Source organism: Dromaius novaehollandiae, chromosome 2, assembly GCF_036370855.1.
Source record: "Dromaius novaehollandiae isolate bDroNov1 chromosome 2, bDroNov1.hap1, whole genome shotgun sequence".
NCBI classification, from domain to species: Eukaryota; Metazoa; Chordata; class Aves; order Casuariiformes; family Dromaiidae; genus Dromaius; species Dromaius novaehollandiae.
Genome location: NC_088099.1, coordinates 35,127,963 through 35,150,866, shown reverse-complemented (window position 1 = coordinate 35,150,866; position 22,904 = coordinate 35,127,963). Strand labels below are relative to the sequence as shown.

Genomic DNA, 22,904 nt, shown 5'->3' with positions numbered 1-22,904 from the left:
GATGGAAAATCCAGCTTTTCGATGATACTGATTCATACTGAAATTGTTGGGAGCTGAATTAATTTAGCCATTTAAAAGTTAGATGTGTAGTCTAAGTCATTCAGGCTACCTCTAAAGTTCACGGATAGAGCTAGGCCCTTCCAGAGGGTGATTCAGCCTACTCTCGGGGATGCGTCCAAAACCACAGTTTCACTATCAGTTTAATCCAATGCAAGTCAGCACCTTCCTGTGCTTTGAAACCCCTCAGGGTTCAAAAGAAAATGATGATGACATGATAATTCATCTTTTAATCTCCCTCTGCATGAGCTTTCATATGTCACAGGATCTCATGTGTGAGAGTCAAAGGGTTTGGGTTTACTTAGGCAAACCATCAGCCCATTTTTTCCTTGAGATGTCATGTTCAATTCATGTTAAGTACCCTCCATGCTACCTTTAAGATAAAATAATCTAGTCCAGAATCTGTGAGTGCATGCCACTTTTGCTGAGCCTGATTTGTCTATCAGGTGTCACAGGAGCAATGCTGATACATGCCCATCAGCTGCAAATGGAAAAACCTCAGCAAGAACAAAGCACACGTATATGCTTCCACCTGCCTCCTACTGGTAGGCATTAGGACTTTCTAGTGTCTGAAAAAAGGAGTACTAAATGACACAAGAAATGGAGAAAAATGCCAGGATGTTGCATGCAGTATATCATATGATTTGTTTTCATTTAAAAGCAATTTGTAGCTTGTGGCAATGACCTGAAGAGCGAGGCCTTTGTACGATGTGACATTTTACATGCGATATTATAGTAGGTAATGGCGAAGCCTAGGCCAACAGAAACATTTGAGATGCCTGCCAGTGGGCAGCATGAGAAGCAGCACCATGAACCTCCATTCTTCAGGAGGGAAATGCAGGGTGGGAAAATACATGCCTCGTTCTGAGCAAATTAGCCTTGGGCAGCAAGATCAGGTGCATCTCCTGAATATCACACAGCACAACCATTTGCAAATTACAAAATAAGTGGCAGTTTTATAACCTTTAAATGAAAAAGGACCCACCAGAAGAAAACTGACAACCAATGGCAATGTTATAGGGTCCTCAGGGGCAGAAAAGAGGATGAAAGTACTCTGCTAGAACATGAAACTCCACAGTATCTTTTGGGAAAGAAATGCTTTGGTCTTGTGGTCCTGATCAAAATGTCTCTTCTTCCAATAGCACACTGTCTTTTTGATTGCTACTTTACTTCAAAAAAACCAGCTCTGTGTTGTACCGATACTCCACAGACTACGTAACTGAATTGTGGAGTGAACACCCAGGTCGTCAAAACACAAGTCTCGCAGACAACGTTGGCGACATAATTTAAATCGTGCGTCTTTGTCCACACTTGTCAATGCCTGATTTAACATGGATATGCATTTAAATCAGGGGAACTACTGAAAATCCCCATTCTGGTAGGCAAATCTCATCTATCTTTCTACAGGTACAACACAAAGTTCAACTTTGCAGCATCTACTGTGTCACTAAATTAAAAGAAAGACTCCTATTGCTTTCTGTTGATACTGAAGAGGGAACTGAGCAACAGAAAACACCAATATCTGCATCAAAACACCAGACTAGCCCAAAGAGCTTCAGGAGAGTGAAATTCTTGAAGTTATAAAATGATTGGCTTGGGGACTATCAAGAGTTGCTGTTCACAGCTACACCCTCTCCCTCTCCAATTTACATAGTAGGCCAAGTATAAAAATTCTTCCACAGACTCTTAACAATTTCTTTCTAAAGATCAGGTATAGACTGTGGCTGGACTAGATTGGATTGGTCTGCTCTGGTCTGATGAATACCATGTAATAATGCTAATTAACCTCTTGGAGAATATCTGTACAAAAGACTGTTTCATAATCTGTATATAGCAAGCATCTATTCTGTTTTGCTGAACTTAGAATTGGGTTTAAGAGAGAGGCTGTTTGAATCTGGGTTGAAAAAACACCCTCCTCCTCAAAAAAAGCCCCCCCAAAACAAAACAAAACAAAATAGTGCAACTTAATGACTTGGCAGGAGGTGGAAAAAGGTTCATTTTGGAAAGAAAAACACAACAAAACATAAACCTCTCATCCCACCCACACTTAAACACAACCTCTCACCCTACCCACACTTATACCCATATTTTCTGTTTCAAAAAGAAACTGTAGATCAGCTAAATTATTTGTGAAAGTAACCAAATTTTGCTAATATTAACTGAATAGGGGAGCAGTACTTTACAAACTTATCGCACTGAGAATTAGAAACCTCTTTGGCCCTCTTCCTATCACAATCAATTCAGTCTTTTAAAAATACTTGGAAAAAAACTAACACATCCCTCCTGGCCTGTCCAGATTCATATTTTATCATCAAATAAGACTGATCACAGTAGTGAGAACTTCTGGATTCATTCAATTTTCCTAAACAAAGGACAGACTGTTGTTGAACCAATCTGAACAAGTTTTCACAAATACGGAAGCTCACTTTTTCCTCATTGAAACCGAAACAAAAAAAATCTCTTACGACACATTCTCATAAGTACTGTTTTAGCTTGGGAACAAAAATCTTCTTTAATCCTGGTTTAGCTTTTAATATTACATTGTACATTAAAATTCATAAAGTAGTTCATTCCAGGCAAAACAAACTACTTTTCAGTTCTGCTCTGCAAATAGCACAGGAGGTACAATAAATGCTGTTGCTTTCAGAACAGCTTTTATCAGGACAAGGTTTACTACTCCATTATTACAGTGGTGCCTGGAAGTGCAGTTATAGTTAAGTGTCAGTGTTTCCATTAACTCTCCTCCATGGTGGTTTTTGCAGGGGGAGAGGGTTGCATTTAATATTTTGTTCATTTTGAGTTTCATTAAAATGTAATTTGGCACAAAGAGTTATCAACCTAAATTTCAAATTGTTCAGAGACTTAGAAACACAAATTTTGCTGGTGGCTAAGTATGACTTGTGTGTATGTTTGAATTCCAGGACTCCACAGTGAAGTTTAGTGGGAGCTGGAGTTATCCACAGTTCCCTGAATTGGAGATTCACTAAGTCTTAAATCTAGCAAGACAGTGTCCTCCTCAAGACCAGTCTTTCAAGAGTGACATCATATTTCTGGGACCCAAGCTGAAACCGCTTTAGTATGAAGGAACTATATTTTATCTGCAGCCAGAGGCAGGCCAGGATTATACTTGTGAAAATGAAAGTTTTCTTAAACTGAGTACGCAGATCAATGACTCATGCAAGATTTGTGGATACTTCTCAAAACTTGTTAAGAAGAAAACTTGTTAAGATTATATTCTGCCCTTGACTTATGTGTACTCTGTTTTTATACAGGATGATAATGAGCCCAAAGAGTTAGCAGGAATTTTCTTTGGGGAGTAGAGGCGAGGTTCTCCAGCTCTGCTAAAATGGAAATTATTTGCTCTTCTGAAAAGGAACCACTGCTAACTGCAGAAAAGCTAACAAGCTTTAACCCAAATATTCTGAAAAAGAAAATCTGTAACTTACTTGCCTGCCCCGTTCTCCCCTCCACATCTCCTATGGAGGAAGGACCCCTCTTCCCCCTAAAACATTCAACAGGCCCTGATCAGATGGTGAGTCCATCCCTGGTGGGCCTGAACATGGCTCAACACTGAATGGTCCCTAAAGTTTCCCCACTCTCTCATTCCCATGTGACATACACTAGTCTTGTCCCTTGAGCTTGACTTACGAATACCCAGAAAGGACCCCTGTGGTAAGTTAAAGGTGTTGGGAAAAAAAAACAAAAAACAAACAAAAAAAAACAAACCATGAATAAGAGAAATAAAACAAGAAAAGAGGTTTTTTTCTTCCTTCTAGGTTGGAGGAGTTCAGCTGTGTCTCCATGCAGTACCTACCTGCTGGAGATGCTAATATTCACAAATCCCACTACCCCAGGAAAGAGTTTAACACAGGGCTGCTATCAGAGGAAAGTGGCAAGATGAACAACATTAAGGGAAAATTCTTGTGCACCCTGTCCTCTCGCGGTCAGACCACCAGTGTAGAAGATTAGCAGCAGATTTCTACAGCTTGACCCACTTGGGGGCCATACACGTATCCTGATAGCTCAGGCATTAGAGGCTAATGATTTCAATTAAAAAAAAAAAGAAAGAAAGATTTTGCTTTTTTGTTTAAGTCAGACAGAAAGGGAGAAGTATGGGGGACAAAGAGCTTCTTAAAGGATTTCAGAAAAGAACTGGAAACAATCCAGACAAATTAGCTCAAGTAGCAACTGGTAAGAATGCTGTAAAAATGAGATAAATTCAACACAATTCCTTCTAACTCAGGCACCAGGGTTGAGGCTTGGGGAGTTCCTACTATCCCATCAGGCCTCCAAGGTCATGTTTTCTGTTTGTGCACGTAACAGTATGCACAATTCACACAGAACAAGCCCAGTCACTAAATGGTTAAGTCTGCTCTACTGTCTGGCCACCAGTTGGCAACACAAAAATGCAAAATAGATCCTTTTCAGGATGTTTATTTTCACATCCTTCCGAAACTGATAACTTGCAATTGCAAAATAAACCTTCATGTGTGGCATATTAGCTCCTATTTTTCATGGTTTCAAAGTTTAATTGTTTCAAACGTTACACTGGTCTGAAGATTTAATATTAAATATGTTGGCTCTTGCGTAAATTCTGTTGTCAGGATAAATGGTCTGTTTTGTCTTTCAATAGTTATCCAAAAAGTTCACAGCTAAACTAGAAAAACATGCTGTATTCCTGTATAGCAAACGTTAAATAATTTCTTAGAATAAATTCTGTAGTTGTAAGGATGCTGATAGTTTTATTTCTTTAGTATAAAATATTCAGTAAAATGTGGACTTTTTGGGGGGGGAGCAGCAGAGTATCAGAGTTAATAATTTTGCAGTAGGATCACTACAAATTATTTCTGCTATGATTTGTAAAATTGTATTTGCTAGGGCAATTACTAGAATAATTTAATTATTATTTCCAGCATTAAGTATTGTACTTATGTTACTAACATGGATATTTTAATTTTGAAAATTAGTACTCAGAACACTTAGTAGCAGGTGGCAAGTGCTACATGTGCTTATAGGTGGATGATTCTGGCAACACATGAAAAGGTCACGCAGGATCCCAACTCAGAGGTTTCTACATCCTGCTCTGCACAAATCCATCCACTAGGTAAAGTACGTATGTTTTGTAGCATGACGGAGAACATAACAACTAGAAAAATCATTTTGTTTTATAGAGCCCAAGTATTAGTCTATAAGGTTTCAGTTTTAACCTGTTTTCCTGTTGAAAACAATCAAAACAAAATGGTATGCTTTTTCCGCTTTGAACCGTCTCTTTTTATGTTATTAGGTTAACTGTACTCCTGATTCCCGCTAAAAAATCGAAATGTAAATATATACAAGAATGCAGCAGAGAGATCTAACCCCTTCCCAAATATGGATTACAGTATGTATTGTCAGTAAAAAACTAAGTTTCACTTCCTTTCTGGCTGCAAGGGATTTATACAGTTTAAGGTGTGAATTGAAATCAATTCAAGGACTACCTCTGACTTGACATTCTTCTAGAAGATCCTGTAATTAACTCTGTTCTTTAGCTGTGAAATTGCCCAAGACCACTTGAGACAGAGTGAGACATTACCTTGGCAGGAAGAGATAAGTTAAGAATGAAGGGTTAGCCTTTGCTCTGAATTACCTGGACTGTGGGAGCAGGGAGAGATATTAAACCAAACTCTTATGTTATTTTAAATAGAGTTATCTGTATTTAACTATTTTTCACTAAAGCAGTACTACGTAAATAGACTCTCATCCTTTATCTCGGATACTATCTATAGTGGATTTCCCAGACTAAACTCAGTTAATGATAACAAAACTAGACCATTAGCACAGTCTGTTCTTTCTGCAAAAAAAAATTCCTCTTCTCATAAAAAGTACTAGAGCAGGTCAGAAGTGATCTTCTGTCCTCCCTTTTCCTACATTTTTGTTATTTATTACTCTTAGTGTGGTCTTTAGCATCGATTAGCTGCAGAAAATTTGGAAAAATAATCTGTGGGAATGTATAGCATTCAGAATGGGTACAGAATATAGTCACAGGCCCATGCTTGAGCCTGGCTAGTCAAAGACTGCTCTGTACTCATATGATCACAAAATTCCCACAATCCCAAAGCCTTGCTTTTTTCTTTTCTTTTTTGCACAGTTAATCTGGATTGTGCATACAGCATGTTTCCCACATATCTGTACATCAGTTTGTTTCGTCCTTGCAAAGCTACAACCTTGAGGCACAGCAATGCAGGTTATTTCAGGAAAGGTATACCAGTTTTTGGAGTGTTTCATTCACAACAGCATTTCTTCTTTGTGGAAATCCTATGCGTTCCTGTGGCTCACATCCATATTTTTCATGCTGTCTAAACTGGCATAAATTTTAGAGTTTCCCTGACAGGTACAAGGATTGCAACATTGAGTTTCTGGATCTCAGTCTGTCAAACTTTCTCATTTTTGGAGCATTAAACAAATAGACCCACCAGATTTTACAGAAATCAATAGGAGCTTCATTTGAATGAGGGCTGAATTCAGGTTTAATGAACACATCCCAATCTTCCAGAGTGATGGATACAGCAAGACTGTTATGGTCTAGCAGAGTCATTGAATGGATGCCATTTGGACATACAGGCATAAATCAGAAAAGCGTTGCAGGTTGTTAATGGCTTGACTTAGCGAAGGAAAGCCCAACATTTTGAGAGGGAATCTTCTCTCCTCTGTCCCTTTAGTTTTACCTGTTTGTTTTCCAGAAGATAATTTTTAAGGCAATATGATGTACTAAGTGATATTTCTACTTTCACTCCCACTCAGTTCAGTTATCCAAATCCTTTAAATCCCTATTTAAAACTGTAACATAAAAACAACACCTGAGAATTACAAGAAAAAAGGGAGCTAAAAGCCAGGATGTTCCAGGACCAAATGAAGCTCATGTCTTAACAGAGCAAGCAAAAAAAAAAAAAAGAAAAGACTGTGTGCATGCCATAATGTATAGAATTTATCTTAAAACTAGACAATACATAGTAATGAGCTGCTACTACCATCCAAGGCATTTCCTAAATTTAATTTGCGATATTCACTGCAAATAATGATTCAACTAGCATTAAAAAAATGTAGTAGCATTAGTAAGCTTAAAAAAAAAAAAAAAAAAAAAAAAAAAGAGGTACCACCCAGCAGGACACTGAGAAAGCAGAACAAGCACATCTAGAAGACAGAGAGAGTGGTTTACTTGTGGAGGACGGCTAGGCGGTGTGCTTATGAGTGGTGCTGGGCCCATGGCAGAGGCTGCATTCAAGCTCCTTTCCCTTTCGTCCTGGTAAATTCGATCTCGTTCGGCTTCTGGCAGCTGCAAGAAGTTCTGCATAGCCCGAAGGTTTACCAGTAAGGACTGCGAGGCAGTCTTGGGATCCTCTTCCTTTCGGAGGATTTCTGAGAGCAAGCCCTGTAGGGAGGGGGAGGAGAAAAAGGCTGGATAGTTAGCCTACGTGAGCTTTTGTAAAAATGTGCTCTGCAAAGCCACTGCTAATCGTTCCTTTTTATTCTTTCCACCAGGTTTATAACGAGAACAGCCAAATGTACTATTCACTCCACATAGGAATATATTAATGACAATTTAGGTAGCAGAGAAGAGCTCCTCGATTATACTCTTAATTTTATTAAGCATCTGTTTTACATACAACGTAAACTGTATCTGCCTAATTGGTCTCCCTTCTTTTACTAGCTTAACTTGCCGTAAAATCTTTCACAGTCACCAGACAATCAGAAGAAGTTAGGAGTAAATGAAATTCACTTATTTTAGAGGCACTAGCTTGTTCTCATGCTTCCTAGACAAAAACCACAGTAAACTTACAGAAATGGCTTTCCACATTTCCAGCAACTTAAACAGCACCTTGGAAAGAAGTGATATTTCAGAATGAATCTGAGATGATAAACACATAACGTTCCTAGACTACTGCTAAACTGACTCAGGTCCGTATTTATGATATGTCAATACCTTGTTTTGAGAGGGGAATACGATCATTAACAAGACCAAATGGACATATCAGTTTAACAGCAGCTGACAGAATTCGCTGTTGGCAACTGATGTTGAAGTCAAAATCCAGCAAACCCATCCATAGACCTTTCGGAAAGGGTGTAGGTAGCAAATATTTTTTGATTCAAAGATGCCAGGTATGTGGTGATGTCCTTTAACAGGCACTTAAATTACTACGTGGGGTTTTGATTGTGAAGAGAGGCAAGTTGTTGCAGCTGACAATACTTACTACAAGGGAACAGCTGGCTGACAAGGGTGAGTTGGGGAACATATCCCCGGTTTCAGGGAGCCTGTTTGGGAAGGGATGCAGGTCCCAATTCCTCAGTCCATTTACTGCTGCTGTCCTTTGATGACTTTCGGAGTCCAGCAAAGATACATTAAAGTGAGTATTCGAAGTGAAAGAGAAACAGCAAACAGGGCATATGTAGCGGCAAGCCAGAAATGGGAAGCTGCAGACGGCAGCAGGCTTATATAGACCACACCAGGTTTCCTACGTAATTGTTTGATCTTTACTCTCAGCAATGGAGCAGGTCTGATGATCTGGGACACACCTAATTACTCTAAAAGATGAAACATTTATGAACCTATGAGTGCAATGAGAACTTTAATGTCAACAGACTCTTGAAATCTCCCCCCCCGCCACCAGCAAATTCTCCTTTTAAATACATCAGAAATACAAAATGCTCTCCTGTCTTGAAGTGACAAGGTAGGGATAAGAAAACTAACTTTTGCAAAAGCAAATGTGAACTTCTTTTTAAAATAAATGCTGTTGTCATAATGGGACAAGGAGAGGTTTGGTCTGAGAGGCTTTTATGGCAAGTGTAAAGTGAACATGGATGCTGTTCTGAAGAAATACCTCAACCCAATGTTTTTTTCTTAAAGAGTTACACTTAAGTTCCTTATCAGAGGTGGAGGGGGGAGGAGGAGAAGGCAATAAAAATGCTAAAACCGAGAGGCAATCCTGATTAAGGTGCTACAGAAACCTACTGCGCAACCCTCCACTCCCTGTCACCTCTGTAGTGACGTCTGACATGAGCAGGACCTAAAGAAGTTGTCACCTCTCCTAAAGGATCCTTTCACACCTGACAAAAGCCCCTTATAAGCATCCTAGGAGGAGAGCTGGAGAGTGAGCACCCCTCCAGCAAAGCCCCAGCTTCCCGCACTTGCAGGAGGGAAAGGGGAAGCAAAACACAAACCTGCATTCCAGCACTGAGCCTGAAACATAATTTGGAGGAGGACTGAAAAAATAAAATCCTGGTGGATACTTTCTTACCACTATTCTTCATCCCTCCTCTTTTCTGGTGTCCAGGTTGAAACTATTCAGAAGGTAAATATATGAGTTACAGACAAAAGTGGCATTTGTGTGGATCAAAAATTTTCATAGTGATTAGTCCCAACAATAAATTTACTTATTAACAAATATGGAAGTTATGGTGTATGAGTTTGTTATAATTCTAAGTACAAAAGGCCACTGCTTTTAGTGTTTGTCAGCGGTAGGATTATACTACCCATCCTCCCAGGAGTGTCGAAAATGATCTAATGACACTGGAGACAAGACAAAGCTGTCTGCAGAACACAGGATGTTTGACTGAGGTGTAAACACATGCGATTTCTGACCGCTACTCTGCTGAAAACAACTGCAACAGGATTAATAATAATAATAAAAAAACCCTCAAGTGGACTGATCACTGGCAGGAGAGGAGACTCATTACTAACAACCCACTGTCAATGGCAGAAAATATCCTTGAAAAATAGTCTAGCCCATACTAAAAATATTGACTGGTATAAGCCTTTACCACATAGTGGGCAGCTTAAACAAGTAGAAAAGGCTGTTTTTCTTCTATAAATTTTCCCCCTCAGTGGAACAAATACACAAGGAAAATAGACGGTTGTATTTTTGTTGTGTTTGCCAGTATAAGCATTTCTGCAGGACAATCCTTGGTGATTAGAAATGCCATAAAGTAATCATGTCCTCCTCCTCCCCCATCACTGCCATGACTCTTAGCATGAGCTGGAAGCACAGCAGAGGATGCAAATGTAGAGAGAAGAGGGAGGCAGGAACGCCGGGAGAAGGCAAGAAAGAGATGTTTACTTCTAGGAACTTCAAACCTAAAGGTCAGAATATGTGTGTGAATAACACATGAAAATAGGCGCCGTGCGAGCTGTGGGAGAAGTCATACACTGCAGTTTCTCTGCACTAAACACTACTTCAATGCTAGTGCTTCAATTTTTTGAGCACTAAAATTCAGCTAAAGATCACATGACAAAACGTAAAACAGGAAAATCCTAGAAAGAATGCTTCAGCCTTCACATCCTTTCTCATACTGACAGGCAGAGATTTACTATTTATTTTACCAGGCTTGAACTGATTTGCCAAGATACATCTCTTGGTGTCGTCTCCTGATACTGTACTTCAGGTTGCCCAAAAGCTAAATGCCATTTTGCATGGAGATCATAAAAACTGTCAGGCAGAGTCCCCCTCACTCTTCTTCTCTTTTACTCTTCTCACACTGGAAATGTATTTTCTTAAGATGTTACCAAATCTCATTGGGGGAAAAAAAAAAAGATTACACGTCATCACAAGTATAATTCATTACTAATTGCACAAAAATGTTCAATAAATATTATCAGTGCTTTCAAAAGCTAATTATGAATTCTTTAAAACTGGAGATAAACGAAAGTGCCTGCCAATACGAACAAAAACACTGCCTGTCTGGTCCCCAGTTTGTCTTCTCTTCGAACGTAATCATTGATTCAAATAGATTTTATCAGCCTCAGAGAACTTCAAAGCTCCCTCAAGAAAAATGCAATTTGCCAAAACCTCCCCAAAATATGCAGAACATCCCTGAATACTATCTGCCTCCACTGCAGGGTGCTTAAGTCACATGTCCAGGTAGAAGATTATTTGCAAGCTCCACCCACAGGCCTGGATCCCTGCCAAGTAAGTTATAAGCAGACACATTTATCTATGTCATTTAGTAGCAAGAGGAGAGCTGTCATGATAGTGTAATAGCACCTTTTTACCTTTTATTCAATAGTGATATGGATAGTGTGCTTTTTCTTAAATTACACTACGAAGAATTATATGAATACAGTGGCAATTTCTGTTATACTTAAGCAGGCAAATTTCTCTCTACCACATAATTTACAGAACTCAAATTCAATAAAACATTACATGATGGTCCATTACTGTTATCAATTTTGAATAATCCATCTTCATTTTTCATTTTACTGGAAAATAAAGTGTGCCAAAGACAAAATGGAAGGAAAAAAAGTGCCTGAGAAGGTGGTTGGTGTAAACTTAGATTTTGTTTTAAAATTACAGAGAGCATCCAAGTGTCCTCCCTCAAAATAGCAATTGCCCAGACTTAGTATGAGCATTTTCCTAAATACACACAAATTTTCACATATGAAAAAAGGCACTATATATGAACGAAATGCAGTGCATTCTAGTTACTAATCTGTCGAACGAGAAAGCATGGGGGTGAAGCAGAGAGGAGGGGGAGAGAAAGGTATCCGGCAGAAACACTGAGAAGTATTCCAAAACCTCGAGATGAAAAACTGTCACTTGTGGGAAGAAGAAAAATGACAATAGTCAGACATGACAAAAGGGGCAAAAGCATTCCCCCTCCTTCTGCAACGCTGGAGAGGAGAGGTCATCTCCCCACAGCAAAACCTAAGTTCATGCCGCAAACGCGGTGGTTCAAAGCATACACAAACACAGACACAGGCGATGCAGGGTTACGGCTCCAGCCACAACCATGACTAAGTGCTCCCTGCCCGCACCCTACATATATGTCACTATGCCGTGCACCGGCTTAAATTACGCCTTGAAGTCAAATGTGAGACTTGCGTGCGGGAACCGAAGCTTGCCATTTCCTGACTCATGTTTACATTTATAAACACTACAGAAATGGTAGAGGGCGTTTGTTTGTTTATATAGCATTCCCGAGGTGGTTGAGATGAACAAATGCTGATGCTCCACCTCTTTCGAGAAAGAACTGAAAAGAGCAAAGGGCCTCTCGGTTTCATAGAAAACGGGCAGAGGCAGCCTGACCCTATTTGCTCACAGAGGCTGTGGGAAGGGTTGGCATTGGGACATGGTGTTTTGGCACGTCTACCTGGGGCTGCCCTTTGTGGGCGCCTCGGTCCCCAGGCCACCTGGTGCTACCCCAGGCCAGCGAGAGTCGGTGGGACATGAACGCCCAGCAAAATGCAGGAAAAAGCTGACCCCAGACCAGGAATCCTAACAGGATGAGGTGTCTGCTCAGTGCACTGACATCAGCTGGGAAAAAAACACTAAATTTATTAATTCAGCTGAACGGCAACTGAAACATAAGCAGCTCAATTTACTGAAATTACCCTCGCAAACACAGAAGCTGGTGCAAACATTTGCTAGCCAGGCTGGAGGTGAAATTGGGACCTGCTAGGACAAATCCTGACTCAACAAACTTTTTCATGGTGCACTACAAAGAGGTACTAACAGGATTCATTCTATTTCTTTGCAGCCAGTGAGCTGGAATCGCAACTGCTGAAGGACAAATAAAACTTGGGAGCCCACTGTGCACTGAAGCCTTCCTAAGAGGGGCAGCGAGAAATTTCTCGCGGGGCGAGGTGCTCCACCCGCAGCCCCTGCTGCTGCCACCGGCAACAATTGCACCATTGTGCACGCAGAGATGCTCATTTTCATTCACGTTACAGCTTTCTGGACTCTTCTTGGATTAATCTTTGCGAGACACATTCCTGAGAACTACACATTTTTGAAGCTACTATTCTGAAGCTAGGGCTAGGGAGAAATTATCAAAGAAGAGATTAAAAATGCCCTTCCAATTTTCTTAGATGTGGCTGAGGATTGTTTTTTCTATCTTCTAAATTATAATTACAAAAAAAAAAGTCAAAAGTAATTTTAGCAGAATTCTTTCCTTTGGGCTGGGAGTAAGCAGAAACATTTCCAGCCAATATTTTTCCCCCAGCCCAAAAATCCTTGAAAAATATGGCCAAATGTCGAATTACCACTCTGAGCTAGTAGAATTCCCCTCACTCACCCAAAAACCTACCAAATTCTGTATTTGCATTGTAGAGTGCAAGTCTGTAAAATAGGATATGCCACCATCTTCAGCCAGTTCAACCAAAGTCCACTTTTATTGCCAAAACATTAAGCTGAATAACTCTCAGTTTAAAATTCACTTCCTTCCTCTACTTTTATGCTGAAAGCGAATCTCTCCCCTCATCTGAGACTGTATCTAGACATCAGGTTTTTTGCACAGAACTCCTAACCGATTTCAGTGAGGTCTCCTGCCTTCAAAAGCTGATGGCATGATATGGTCCCTGGACACGGCTCAAATATGCTTATGACAGTTTCAAAAATGTCACTGTTAAGCCTGAGTTAGCTTTTTATCTCAGAAAACAGTAGCTGAATTTAAACAAGCATTACCATTTGCTCTATCCAAAAAAAAGGACAACAGATTTTATATCAATATTAGAAAATAACTTCTAAATAGCATCACTTACTGAAGTGTTATCCTAATTTTACTTAAATGTGATCCTTGAATAAATCCTTGAATAAGCTGTTATAAATTCTGAAATACAGCAAGCAAAAAAAATCTAAATGCTTTCATATAAAAATCTCAGGTATCTATACATGTATGCATACTTAGGCTTCAGCTGTTACTGTGGGTATAAATGATAAGTTTTAATCTGTCAAAGAAAAAAATGTGCCCGCAACAAACTCCTCTGGAATCAATGGGGCTTCGCTTGCCTATGAACAGGCTGAGGTATCTTTTTGCAAGAGTAAGGCTAATATTGCCTAACCTCTTAGTATTTTTCCCTACATTTGCTACAATAAATAACAAATATTGCAAACACTTAAGCAGCTAAATGTAAATACTAATATGATTAGCTAACACGAATTATAGGATATGAGGATAGTACTCTGTGTTCTTTAAAGTAGATCTGGTTGAATATTGCCAAAATATATTACATACATACATATATATATATATATAATATCTTTCATATATTTTCACTGGAATTTTGTTTTTCAATATTCACTTTTTGGGTTTCCTCACAATTTGGGTCACTTTGAACACATTTTATCAAGCTGGTTAACCACAATATCTGTGGAAGAAATGAACTTTAAACAAATTTTAATAGCATTTGTAGTAAGAAAAATGCCTAGTAATCAGCAATCAGAATATACAGTAGAAATCTGGCCTTATAGTTCCACTCATCCTATTATCTTTATATGTTGTGTCATATAAATTTGATGTCCAGTCAGAACCAATCATCCTTGTATTTCAAATAACAAATCATGTTCATGCACAAATGACAGACCAAAAACCGTATGCAAAACTAGCTGACAAAAACTGAACAAATGAATTTGGAGGGGGAAGGAAGCTGGGAGAAAACAAGCTGCTTTTAGACAAGTTTGAGAAGTAAATATCTAATGCATTATTTATTTTCTGAATTATTGGCTCAGCTTTTTGCCTCAGTGAGATGACAACCCCAGAGGATGGTAACTTGAAGCTATTATTATTATTTCAATACTTAATATTATCAATAGTCAAAATATTAAATATGGTATTAAACAAATATATATGTTCACTTATTTATATAAATATCAGCTACTGGAACTTAACTTACATAAGTAATTCTTGCATGAGTTACACATGTAACCCACGAAATAATGTATAAAAGAACTTCATGGTTAAGAGGGAAGACACGCACACACAGATGGACAAACACACAGCTCTACAAAGAAATCACACCATGTCTGTACTTCCTTTTAGCTAAAGGAGGATGTAAAAAATTTTAAGGCAATAATAATAATTCATAATGATTATAAATGACATGCTGCTGCAAACCTGGTAGAACTGCATTTGAAACAGTTTTTATTCTGTAAGCTATGCAAAGAGAAACATCAACATTTCAAGAAGGGCCCAAACTATAATTTTCTATTATATTCTACAAGGGACAAATACTTGTTAAGTTTAAAAATGTGGAATCCAAAACCAATTTACTTACATATATTTAAAATACTTCTTATTGTCTTATTATATTTTCTGCTAAAACAGGTTTCTTTTAATTTTGAGATCTTATTATTTGCATTGGATATACTGACATTTCTCCAATAACTTCTGCTTGATTAAATTCCATGCAACATGGCATTAAGTTAAATTCATAGAGCAGAATAAATTATAACAGGGTTAGCTTCTAAAACAGGTGTAAAAAATAACACATTTTAGTGTTACTTATCAGCTTTGCTAGGACTAAAGTTTTTTTCTGCACTGATGAGCTGAAGTATATGCTCTGATGTGGACATTGGCAATCTCAAAACAACAAACTACAAAACCACATGAAAAAATATAAAAGCTAAAAATAAAACTTTTATTTTTTCAATTAAGGTCTTTTCAGAATGTACCTATGAGTTATGTTATTAAGATTTTCACTAGAAAATAATAAAAGTAAATGCAATTATGAATAAAAGACTATCTCGAGAACATCTAAGAAAACAGGTTGTTCAGTGCACGCATATGGTCAGTATAGCTACATTTTTAAAACACAAAAGGCAATGTTTTGAGTGACTCTGTGAATGGCACAGAGCTGTTCATTTTCCTTTCTAGCAAAGATTCAGTCATTCAAAACCATCACAATTGGAAAGGAACAAATACACCTCTAAGAACAGTGGGTATATCCACAAACTGGGTCACTGGAGCTCTGTATACTGTATCAACATGGACCCTGCCAAGAAGTGTGGTTCTTCCACAAAGCTAAGTGGCAGGGCAGAAATGAGGAGAGAGACTTAAAAGGTGATAAATACTAAATTACTGATAATTACTGGAAAAAAAAGGAAAAAAAGGAAAAAAAAAAAAAAGAAAAGAAGGGACTCTCAGATTAAAACAGACAAACAAACAAAATACCACCCCAAAACCCACCACCACCGAAAAACACTGACCTGAGTTCGGTTAAAAGCCACACGTGCAAATACTGCCTGTGAGATTCCTGCTCGTTTCAGTTCATCGCGGACCCACTGGTAGATTTCGGAAGACACCTCTGTGTTTGTTGAGACCTGCTGCTCCAAAGGCTTGTTCAGGGATCTACTGACAGGAGGAGGGTGGTTCAAGTACTGTTGGTTTAAGGACTGCTGGGCTAGAAGTCTGTTCACTGCATACTGCTGGTTCAGCAACTGGGCCATTACCAGCTGCTGATTTACCAGCTGAGGGCTAATGGGAGTAGATACAAGTCCAGGGTGCAGGTTTGGAAGCGGGGTCCGAACAGATGGTTGACTACCATGAGAAAGCTGAACAGGGGATGGAGGCTGTTCGGCTGTGTTCCCTGGGACTGGCTGCTGACCGAAGTTGACATGGTTGGCACCTTGTTGGGATAGTTCAGAAAGGCTATCCATCTCAACTATGGCGGAAAAGAAACATTGAAAAAGCCAACATAAGACTACAGAGGTACCGAAAATCATGGACTTCATGCTCCTCACAAGACATGCTAATAAAAATAAATAAATAAAGTATTACATTCATGTCCAAGCTCACTGTACTGTCCACCACTGCTACTATTTTTGCCTTCCCAGGAAGATGTAGTAGACATTAAAAAAAAACCAAATAAACAGCTCATCGTCATCATGGAGCCCTAGGATAAACTAGCAAAACATCAGAACTGAGACGACGTGCTGGAAACCACATATGACAAAGGAGTAACTTTTCCTGAGTGCTTTGCAAAGGTGCAGCTTAACAATTGCCAAAGAAAACATGAGCATATGGCTGCAGAAAGCAGACATACAAATGATGGATGTAAAGTACTTGAGACCAGGGTGGCAAGCAACTAGGGAAGCAGCATGGACAAGAGATGGGAAAGCAATCCATATACTGCAGAAAGTGAGTGTGAAACTATGAGTGCATATACAGAAAGGGAAAAGGGGGCTGGTACTGGAAAGCACGCCCAGACCTTTGTGAAAGGGAAGGGAAGAGAGAGAAGCCCCCAATGACTAGCTTTGTTACTCCTGTGGAGTCCTCGCTACCCTGCCTACAGTTCCCAGCCACTGGAAATCTGTAACAGGCAGGACAGGGTGTGGACCTCCCCATGCTCTGCTCACTTCTAGATGCAGCATCAATTGTATGGGACTGCTAGGAACTAGTATAATTTATGTAAATTACACAGATGGGCTGCTTTATCTTGCAACCATGTATGCATCTTTTTTTTTCCAGTGACTTGCAACATGGTTGATTTTTTCTTATATTAACTCATCCGCCTTGACACACCCTCTTTTTTAATTAACATACTTCTTTAAACTACAAGAGTCTTCCAGCTCCCCTCTTGTATACAATGAGATGATCTACAATAACTCCAGGTTAATATAAAAGTGTCTCACTTTTATCAATGTATACCACTTTTTCATTTTAAACAATCTCAGTTCTAGATTTTTAGCAATACTGGTTTGGAAATAGCTTTAGGAAAATATGCTTTTATTTAAAAAGCAAAAATCCAGTATCTGTGCTTTTCGTAGTAATTATGATCTTCATTAACAGTTATTCAGTAAAAGATCACCCTGTCCTCCAGAGGGATGAGAACTGGAAGAAGAAACTGGCACCTAGATTGCCACCTGCACCCCTGCCTTCCCCCTCTCTCCTATCATGGGCAGAAACTAAAAAGGCAGGTTTGTCTGCACAGAGGTCTGGTGTCTAGAAGCAGGTTTCAGTCCCTCGGCACAGCACCTTGTCCCTGTTTCTTGTCAGCATGGCTTCAGGGACACGTTGGCCTCTCTTCCCAGCATTAGGTTACACAGAAGCAAGCACACACACACACACATTTCACATGCACTGGTTTCAGTGCCCCAAAAAGAGCGGACTATGAACCTGTCTTGGCAGGTCACATAACATGAATTGCAGCCAACTCCATCCATCTCCTCCCCCAGACATGAGCACATCCTATGTTCCCTCTGCAAGGTTTGCACCATGCATAGTGCTTGCCGCAAGAGCTTCCCTGCCAAGGAAGTGGGAACGGTCACATCCCCCCATCCATGGCCACACTGACTGGTGCATGGACCACCTGCAACCAAAGTTAAGTCTTACCACTGACTTCGATGATCTCAGAAGACTATAAACTTTTAGAACAGTTCAGCGTTACGCAGAAGATGCAAGGCAGATTAAGGAAAGAAGATGCCTGTTTTCACTAGCGGGAAGTAGAGATCAACCCAAGTGGGCCATTCACTTGAAATAGTAATTCAAGCAATTATCACAAAAGTGATGCATTGTATTCATTACAGCCTTAAGCTGTAAAAGGCAAGGAACCTGTTTTGGTAGTTGAATGATTTTGCTTCAAATACTGAAAGCTAAAACAAGCTCAAAATTCTGTCCCAGTGAGGTCCCATTTCTTCATTCCATTGAAAATTATGTAGAAATTTTCTGATATAGTGTTCAAAATTATGTTAACACGTTTAAGAAATACTTTTAAAATGGACAATACAGAAAGAGAAATGGCATTAAAGAATCAGTGCACTCTGCTGTTAGTTTTTTTCTCCAGTAATTTACACATGCTCACTAGAACAGACAAACAGTTGTCCCAACTATTATTTAAAATTAATTGAAACCAAGGTCCTGAAGTTAGAGAAAGATATGAAGTTATAAAAATGTAGCACTCTTGTTGGAAGGCAGTGACAGTTACAGAAGACTGTTTCTTTAAATATATGTTAGCTAGCGGAAGAAAAAACTCATACATTAAAAAGAAAATCAGTCCGTCACACTTCTAGGAACAGTTTTTTTAAACAATTATTCTAGGCTGTAGAAGATCTCTACATTTACAGAATGACAGCTTTACATCTCTGGCAATCGAAGTCAGTTTGGCTGTTTCAATAGCAAATATTTATTTAAATGAATTCTTTCACTCTATATGTACTTTCTACATCTACTCATCAAAAGCATCCTAAACTTATCATGAAGGGACCTGGCTTCTTATGTGACTGTGACAGACCTCAACTTGACACATAATGGTATGTATCCACCATCATGGCAACTTTTTTTGTTGGTTTTTTTTCTTTTTTTTGCTTACCCATCATATCTTTTGCCTTCTTGAAATGTTTATACCACCTTCCAAATTCCTGACATTTTGCTGCTGAGACATTTGCATAGTAAGTGCTGTTCACAATGGAAGAAATCATACTCTGTGTGAAAAGGGGAAAAGAAAAAAAAAATCTGTAATACACAGCAGTACAAGTCAAATCACAAATTATTTCAATTGTTGAAACCATTACATTTGTAGAGTTTGAGAACCATGTTGCATTTTTAATCCTATTATCCAAAGCCTTTTTAAAAACTCATTAATCACGCATTAAAACAAACTAAGGTGTACTATAAACTGGAGCAAAAAAGCAGATGCACTAAGAAAAGAACAAAGTTATTGACAAAGACACATCGGGCAATGGGATGGGCTCTGAACTGAAGATGTTCTTCTTGAAAACACATTTTTTAGTACTATTTCTGCTTTTAAATTCATTTGAGCCCTCCCATACCCACATAAGTTTACAGGCCTATAAACGCTACACTCACTCCGGAAAAGCAAACAACAACCCCAGATATCCATGCCCATTCCTTTCATGCCACTTTCATACAGAGTTGAACCCAGAAAATTGTAAGACCAAAGTTAATCTGTATGAGCTAATAGTAGGATACAGCAAAGTGGTTTATAGTAGGATAAAATATATATGTAACAGACCAAAAGACTTGCTTTTCCTAAACAGGATATTTAAGTGATTCATAGAAATGGGCTTATGAAAAACTCGCATTGTCATGTCTAATTCTATAACTGAATATTAGCCATAAAATATACTACAGAATGATAGAGATGATTTTTTCTCAAAGTGTTCCTGAGGTATCAGACAGCAACAGTGAGAATTTTACCTTCTGTTCAATTTTAGCCAATTTTAATACAGCAGAATTTACAATGCATAAAACTTTCAATTCTAGTACATTCTCTTACGAAATCAATTAAGACTAAGCCTTGCAAAATGAAACGCTGCTCCAACCTGAAAATTATACTCAGTACATACAACAAAATTAGTAAATGTAATTTCAGTAGACTGAACTTTGCCACCCTTTAGATTTTTATGTGGAAAGTAGTTACTTTTAGCTTAACTACAGGAATTGTCCAGCATATTGAGCAAACAATGACAGTCAAGAAGACAAAGCCCTGATTATTATGTTTCTTTGCTATTCAGCACGTAACATTTAGCTATATTTGTGCTGTCGTAAAATCAATGTACAGCATGAACCCTTTTTTATACAAACTGCGATAACCACTAGAAGAAACGGTTTAGAGTAAAAATGCAATAAATATTACTACAAGACTGCCTATTATAAGGCTATTCCAGCTTCTGAGTAAAAGTGCCTTGATTATTGATCTTAGTGAAGTTCATTATAAGCATTTGTTTTCTAACATGTTACTCAGTAACGTGCTATTTGTGGAACCTCAGTACTGTTAAAGTGAGGCTGCATTATTCATGCCACGCATGGATACCCTCTACTCATCAGGAAGCTATTATTTTGTTTTTCTGAATCACCCAAATTCTTACCATTCCTTGATATTAATCTGGCATTTCTGAAATTAGCTAAAAGCCTTTTGTCAGTACTGTAGTATAAAAGTAGAATGAAATCTCGGTAGGTTACTGTAACTTTAGCCTGAAAGACCTGAACCAAGCCCAGCTGAATCCAACTTCAATTTGCAATACAGTAGCAGTATCATTAATGTCTACTACTTATAAAACTATTGTTTAAAGCCTTTTAAAGATTAAGCCATTTTAAACCTGGGCACACGATACATAAGGCGTCATTAAAAATTACCCCTATGAATCTGATCTGACAAATTATACAAGTACATGGACAACTGCATATGCAACCTATGCATTTGCATATGCAAAATGGGGAGCTGCACATGCAATGGGCCACTTTGTCCATATCAACTTGGGCGTATTTTGTGGTTATAGTTTAGATTTCAGGCTCGACCTTTGTTATTTTGATTCTGCCCATTTCTGATGTCTTCTGCCATTCTAATTTTAATAAGCATGAAAACACATACATTAATAGCAATTTTAGTGAATTTGCTATTACTGATGAAGATGTTTGCCTAAGATTTCCTAGTCTTCTCATCCATGTCATTCTACAAAGAAGATATGACAATGACATGGCAGTTTGTGACATGCCCTGCTTCCTTGGGAACAAATTTAATGCAGTTACTGTATTTTACAACCAAACAGGGGACTAGACTGTTTAAACACTGTTAGGAACTCTAGCTTCTTTGACATGATGTGAATTTGAGACTCTGATGGCTAATATTGGGATTTTAGTGTAGAAGTTCAGAGTAGCAAGAAAAACCAACCACAGACATTACCAACATATTTCAAAATTAAAATTATCCTGCTTTTTCTTTGAGAACACTTCACACAAACATTCAAGTGATATTACCTACGCTAAGAATCCTCATCAGGAGGAATCAATGATTTATTTACTAATTCACTGAAGGCAAAATTTTACAAGCCAGATAAAATATTATTACCTTGTTAACTTGGAAAATAACTTGACAACATTGAATTTCATTGTTTCTATTCTTTATTATATTGTCATCAAACTTGCAGTCACATCAGTGCAGAGAGATGCACTTTCCTGTAGAGACTGGCAGAACAAACTTTTTGGAAAGCAGTAGTCAACAGCTACCAGAAAGGCAGTCCTTTTATGTGCCTGGAAATAATATTATTTCCCACCTATATTACCTGCAAATTTTGACTCAATCAATTGCTTTGCCAGTGGATTTCTGTCTGCTCTCTGCAGATTTTTTCTTTGGGGTTCATAAGAAGAGAGCTACTAGAAAAGGCTAATTCCTGTATGGTTTAGTGGCTGTTTACATGTATGGATGCCCACCACATTTAGGGCCTAAATCTGAAGATCGACACCTTCTGAGCTAGTTGTCTTCAGAGATCCACAACCTAGACTGGAGGAATATTGAAGCTTTTACTCTCTCCCAGCTCTCCACATCTCAGTTTAGATTTATCAATAATTAAAATGAGAATAGTCATATTTGAAACACATCATATTCAAGTACTACTGTACATAGACATACCTTATCTGTGAGTCACAGAGGCAGATACCTTCCACGTACAAGGAATATGAATATATCATAGAAATATCAGACGTATTCAAATGCATCACATTTATCACTCATACACTGATTTCTTTTTCACATGTTGCAAAGAAAATTGATAGAATGCAAAAACTGGTCACAGACCCACAGATTTAACATGTCTCCTACAAGTTTCTCCTTGAAACTCACATTGCAAGACTTCCAGACCACAAATTTCCATCTCTCATCTCCCTACAGCCCTTCCCCCAAACAGTGCACTTGCAGCCCTTTTCTGAGAATCAGAAGATCTACTCTGAAATGGTGCCACCTTCACAGAAATCCCACTATTCTGGAATGATACCATCTGCTACAGCCCAAGTGCTCTTTTTTTAGCCAAATAAGTTAATTATAATTAGGCATCCAACAACTGTGTGGAGGTAGGGCTAGATTTGTTCTGAAGTTCAGCTGAGGTTCACTCGGTGTAGCTTGAATCAAATCCCATTCTCTTGGGAAGATTAAATATCAAGAGATCTGAAAACCAGACACCGTAATTTCTCAAAGAAGTTGGGGAACTCTCTGGGGAAATATGTTAAACCTCAGCCAGGATTCGTTTTGAATGCCCACTGAAAAAAAAACTGGTAAAACAGTGGCATCAGACACCTTTTGCATTGTGCCTGAACCTAACATAAGGTGCATCCTGCAAGACGAGAGGAGGAGCTGAGTGTTTTATATG

The 22,904-nt window shown here is 38.6% G+C and overlaps 1 protein-coding gene across 6 annotated transcripts in view; it reads right to left on the bottom strand.

Annotated features, from left to right (window-relative positions):
* Nucleotides 1–22,904, bottom strand: part of SATB1 (SATB homeobox 1) — a 94,656-nt gene that overhangs the window by 28,138 nt on the left and 43,614 nt on the right. For all 6 annotated transcript variants that reach the window (XM_026103706.2, XM_064506224.1, XM_064506225.1 and 3 more), the window contains 3 exons: nucleotides 19,112–19,223; nucleotides 16,011–16,465; nucleotides 7,253–7,465 (listed from right to left, as the gene is read on the bottom strand). In XM_026103706.2, coding sequence (XP_025959491.1) covers nucleotides 7,253–7,465; nucleotides 16,011–16,465; nucleotides 19,112–19,223 — 780 coding nt within the window. The remainder of the gene's footprint in view (nucleotides 1–7,252; nucleotides 7,466–16,010; nucleotides 16,466–19,111; nucleotides 19,224–22,904) is intronic.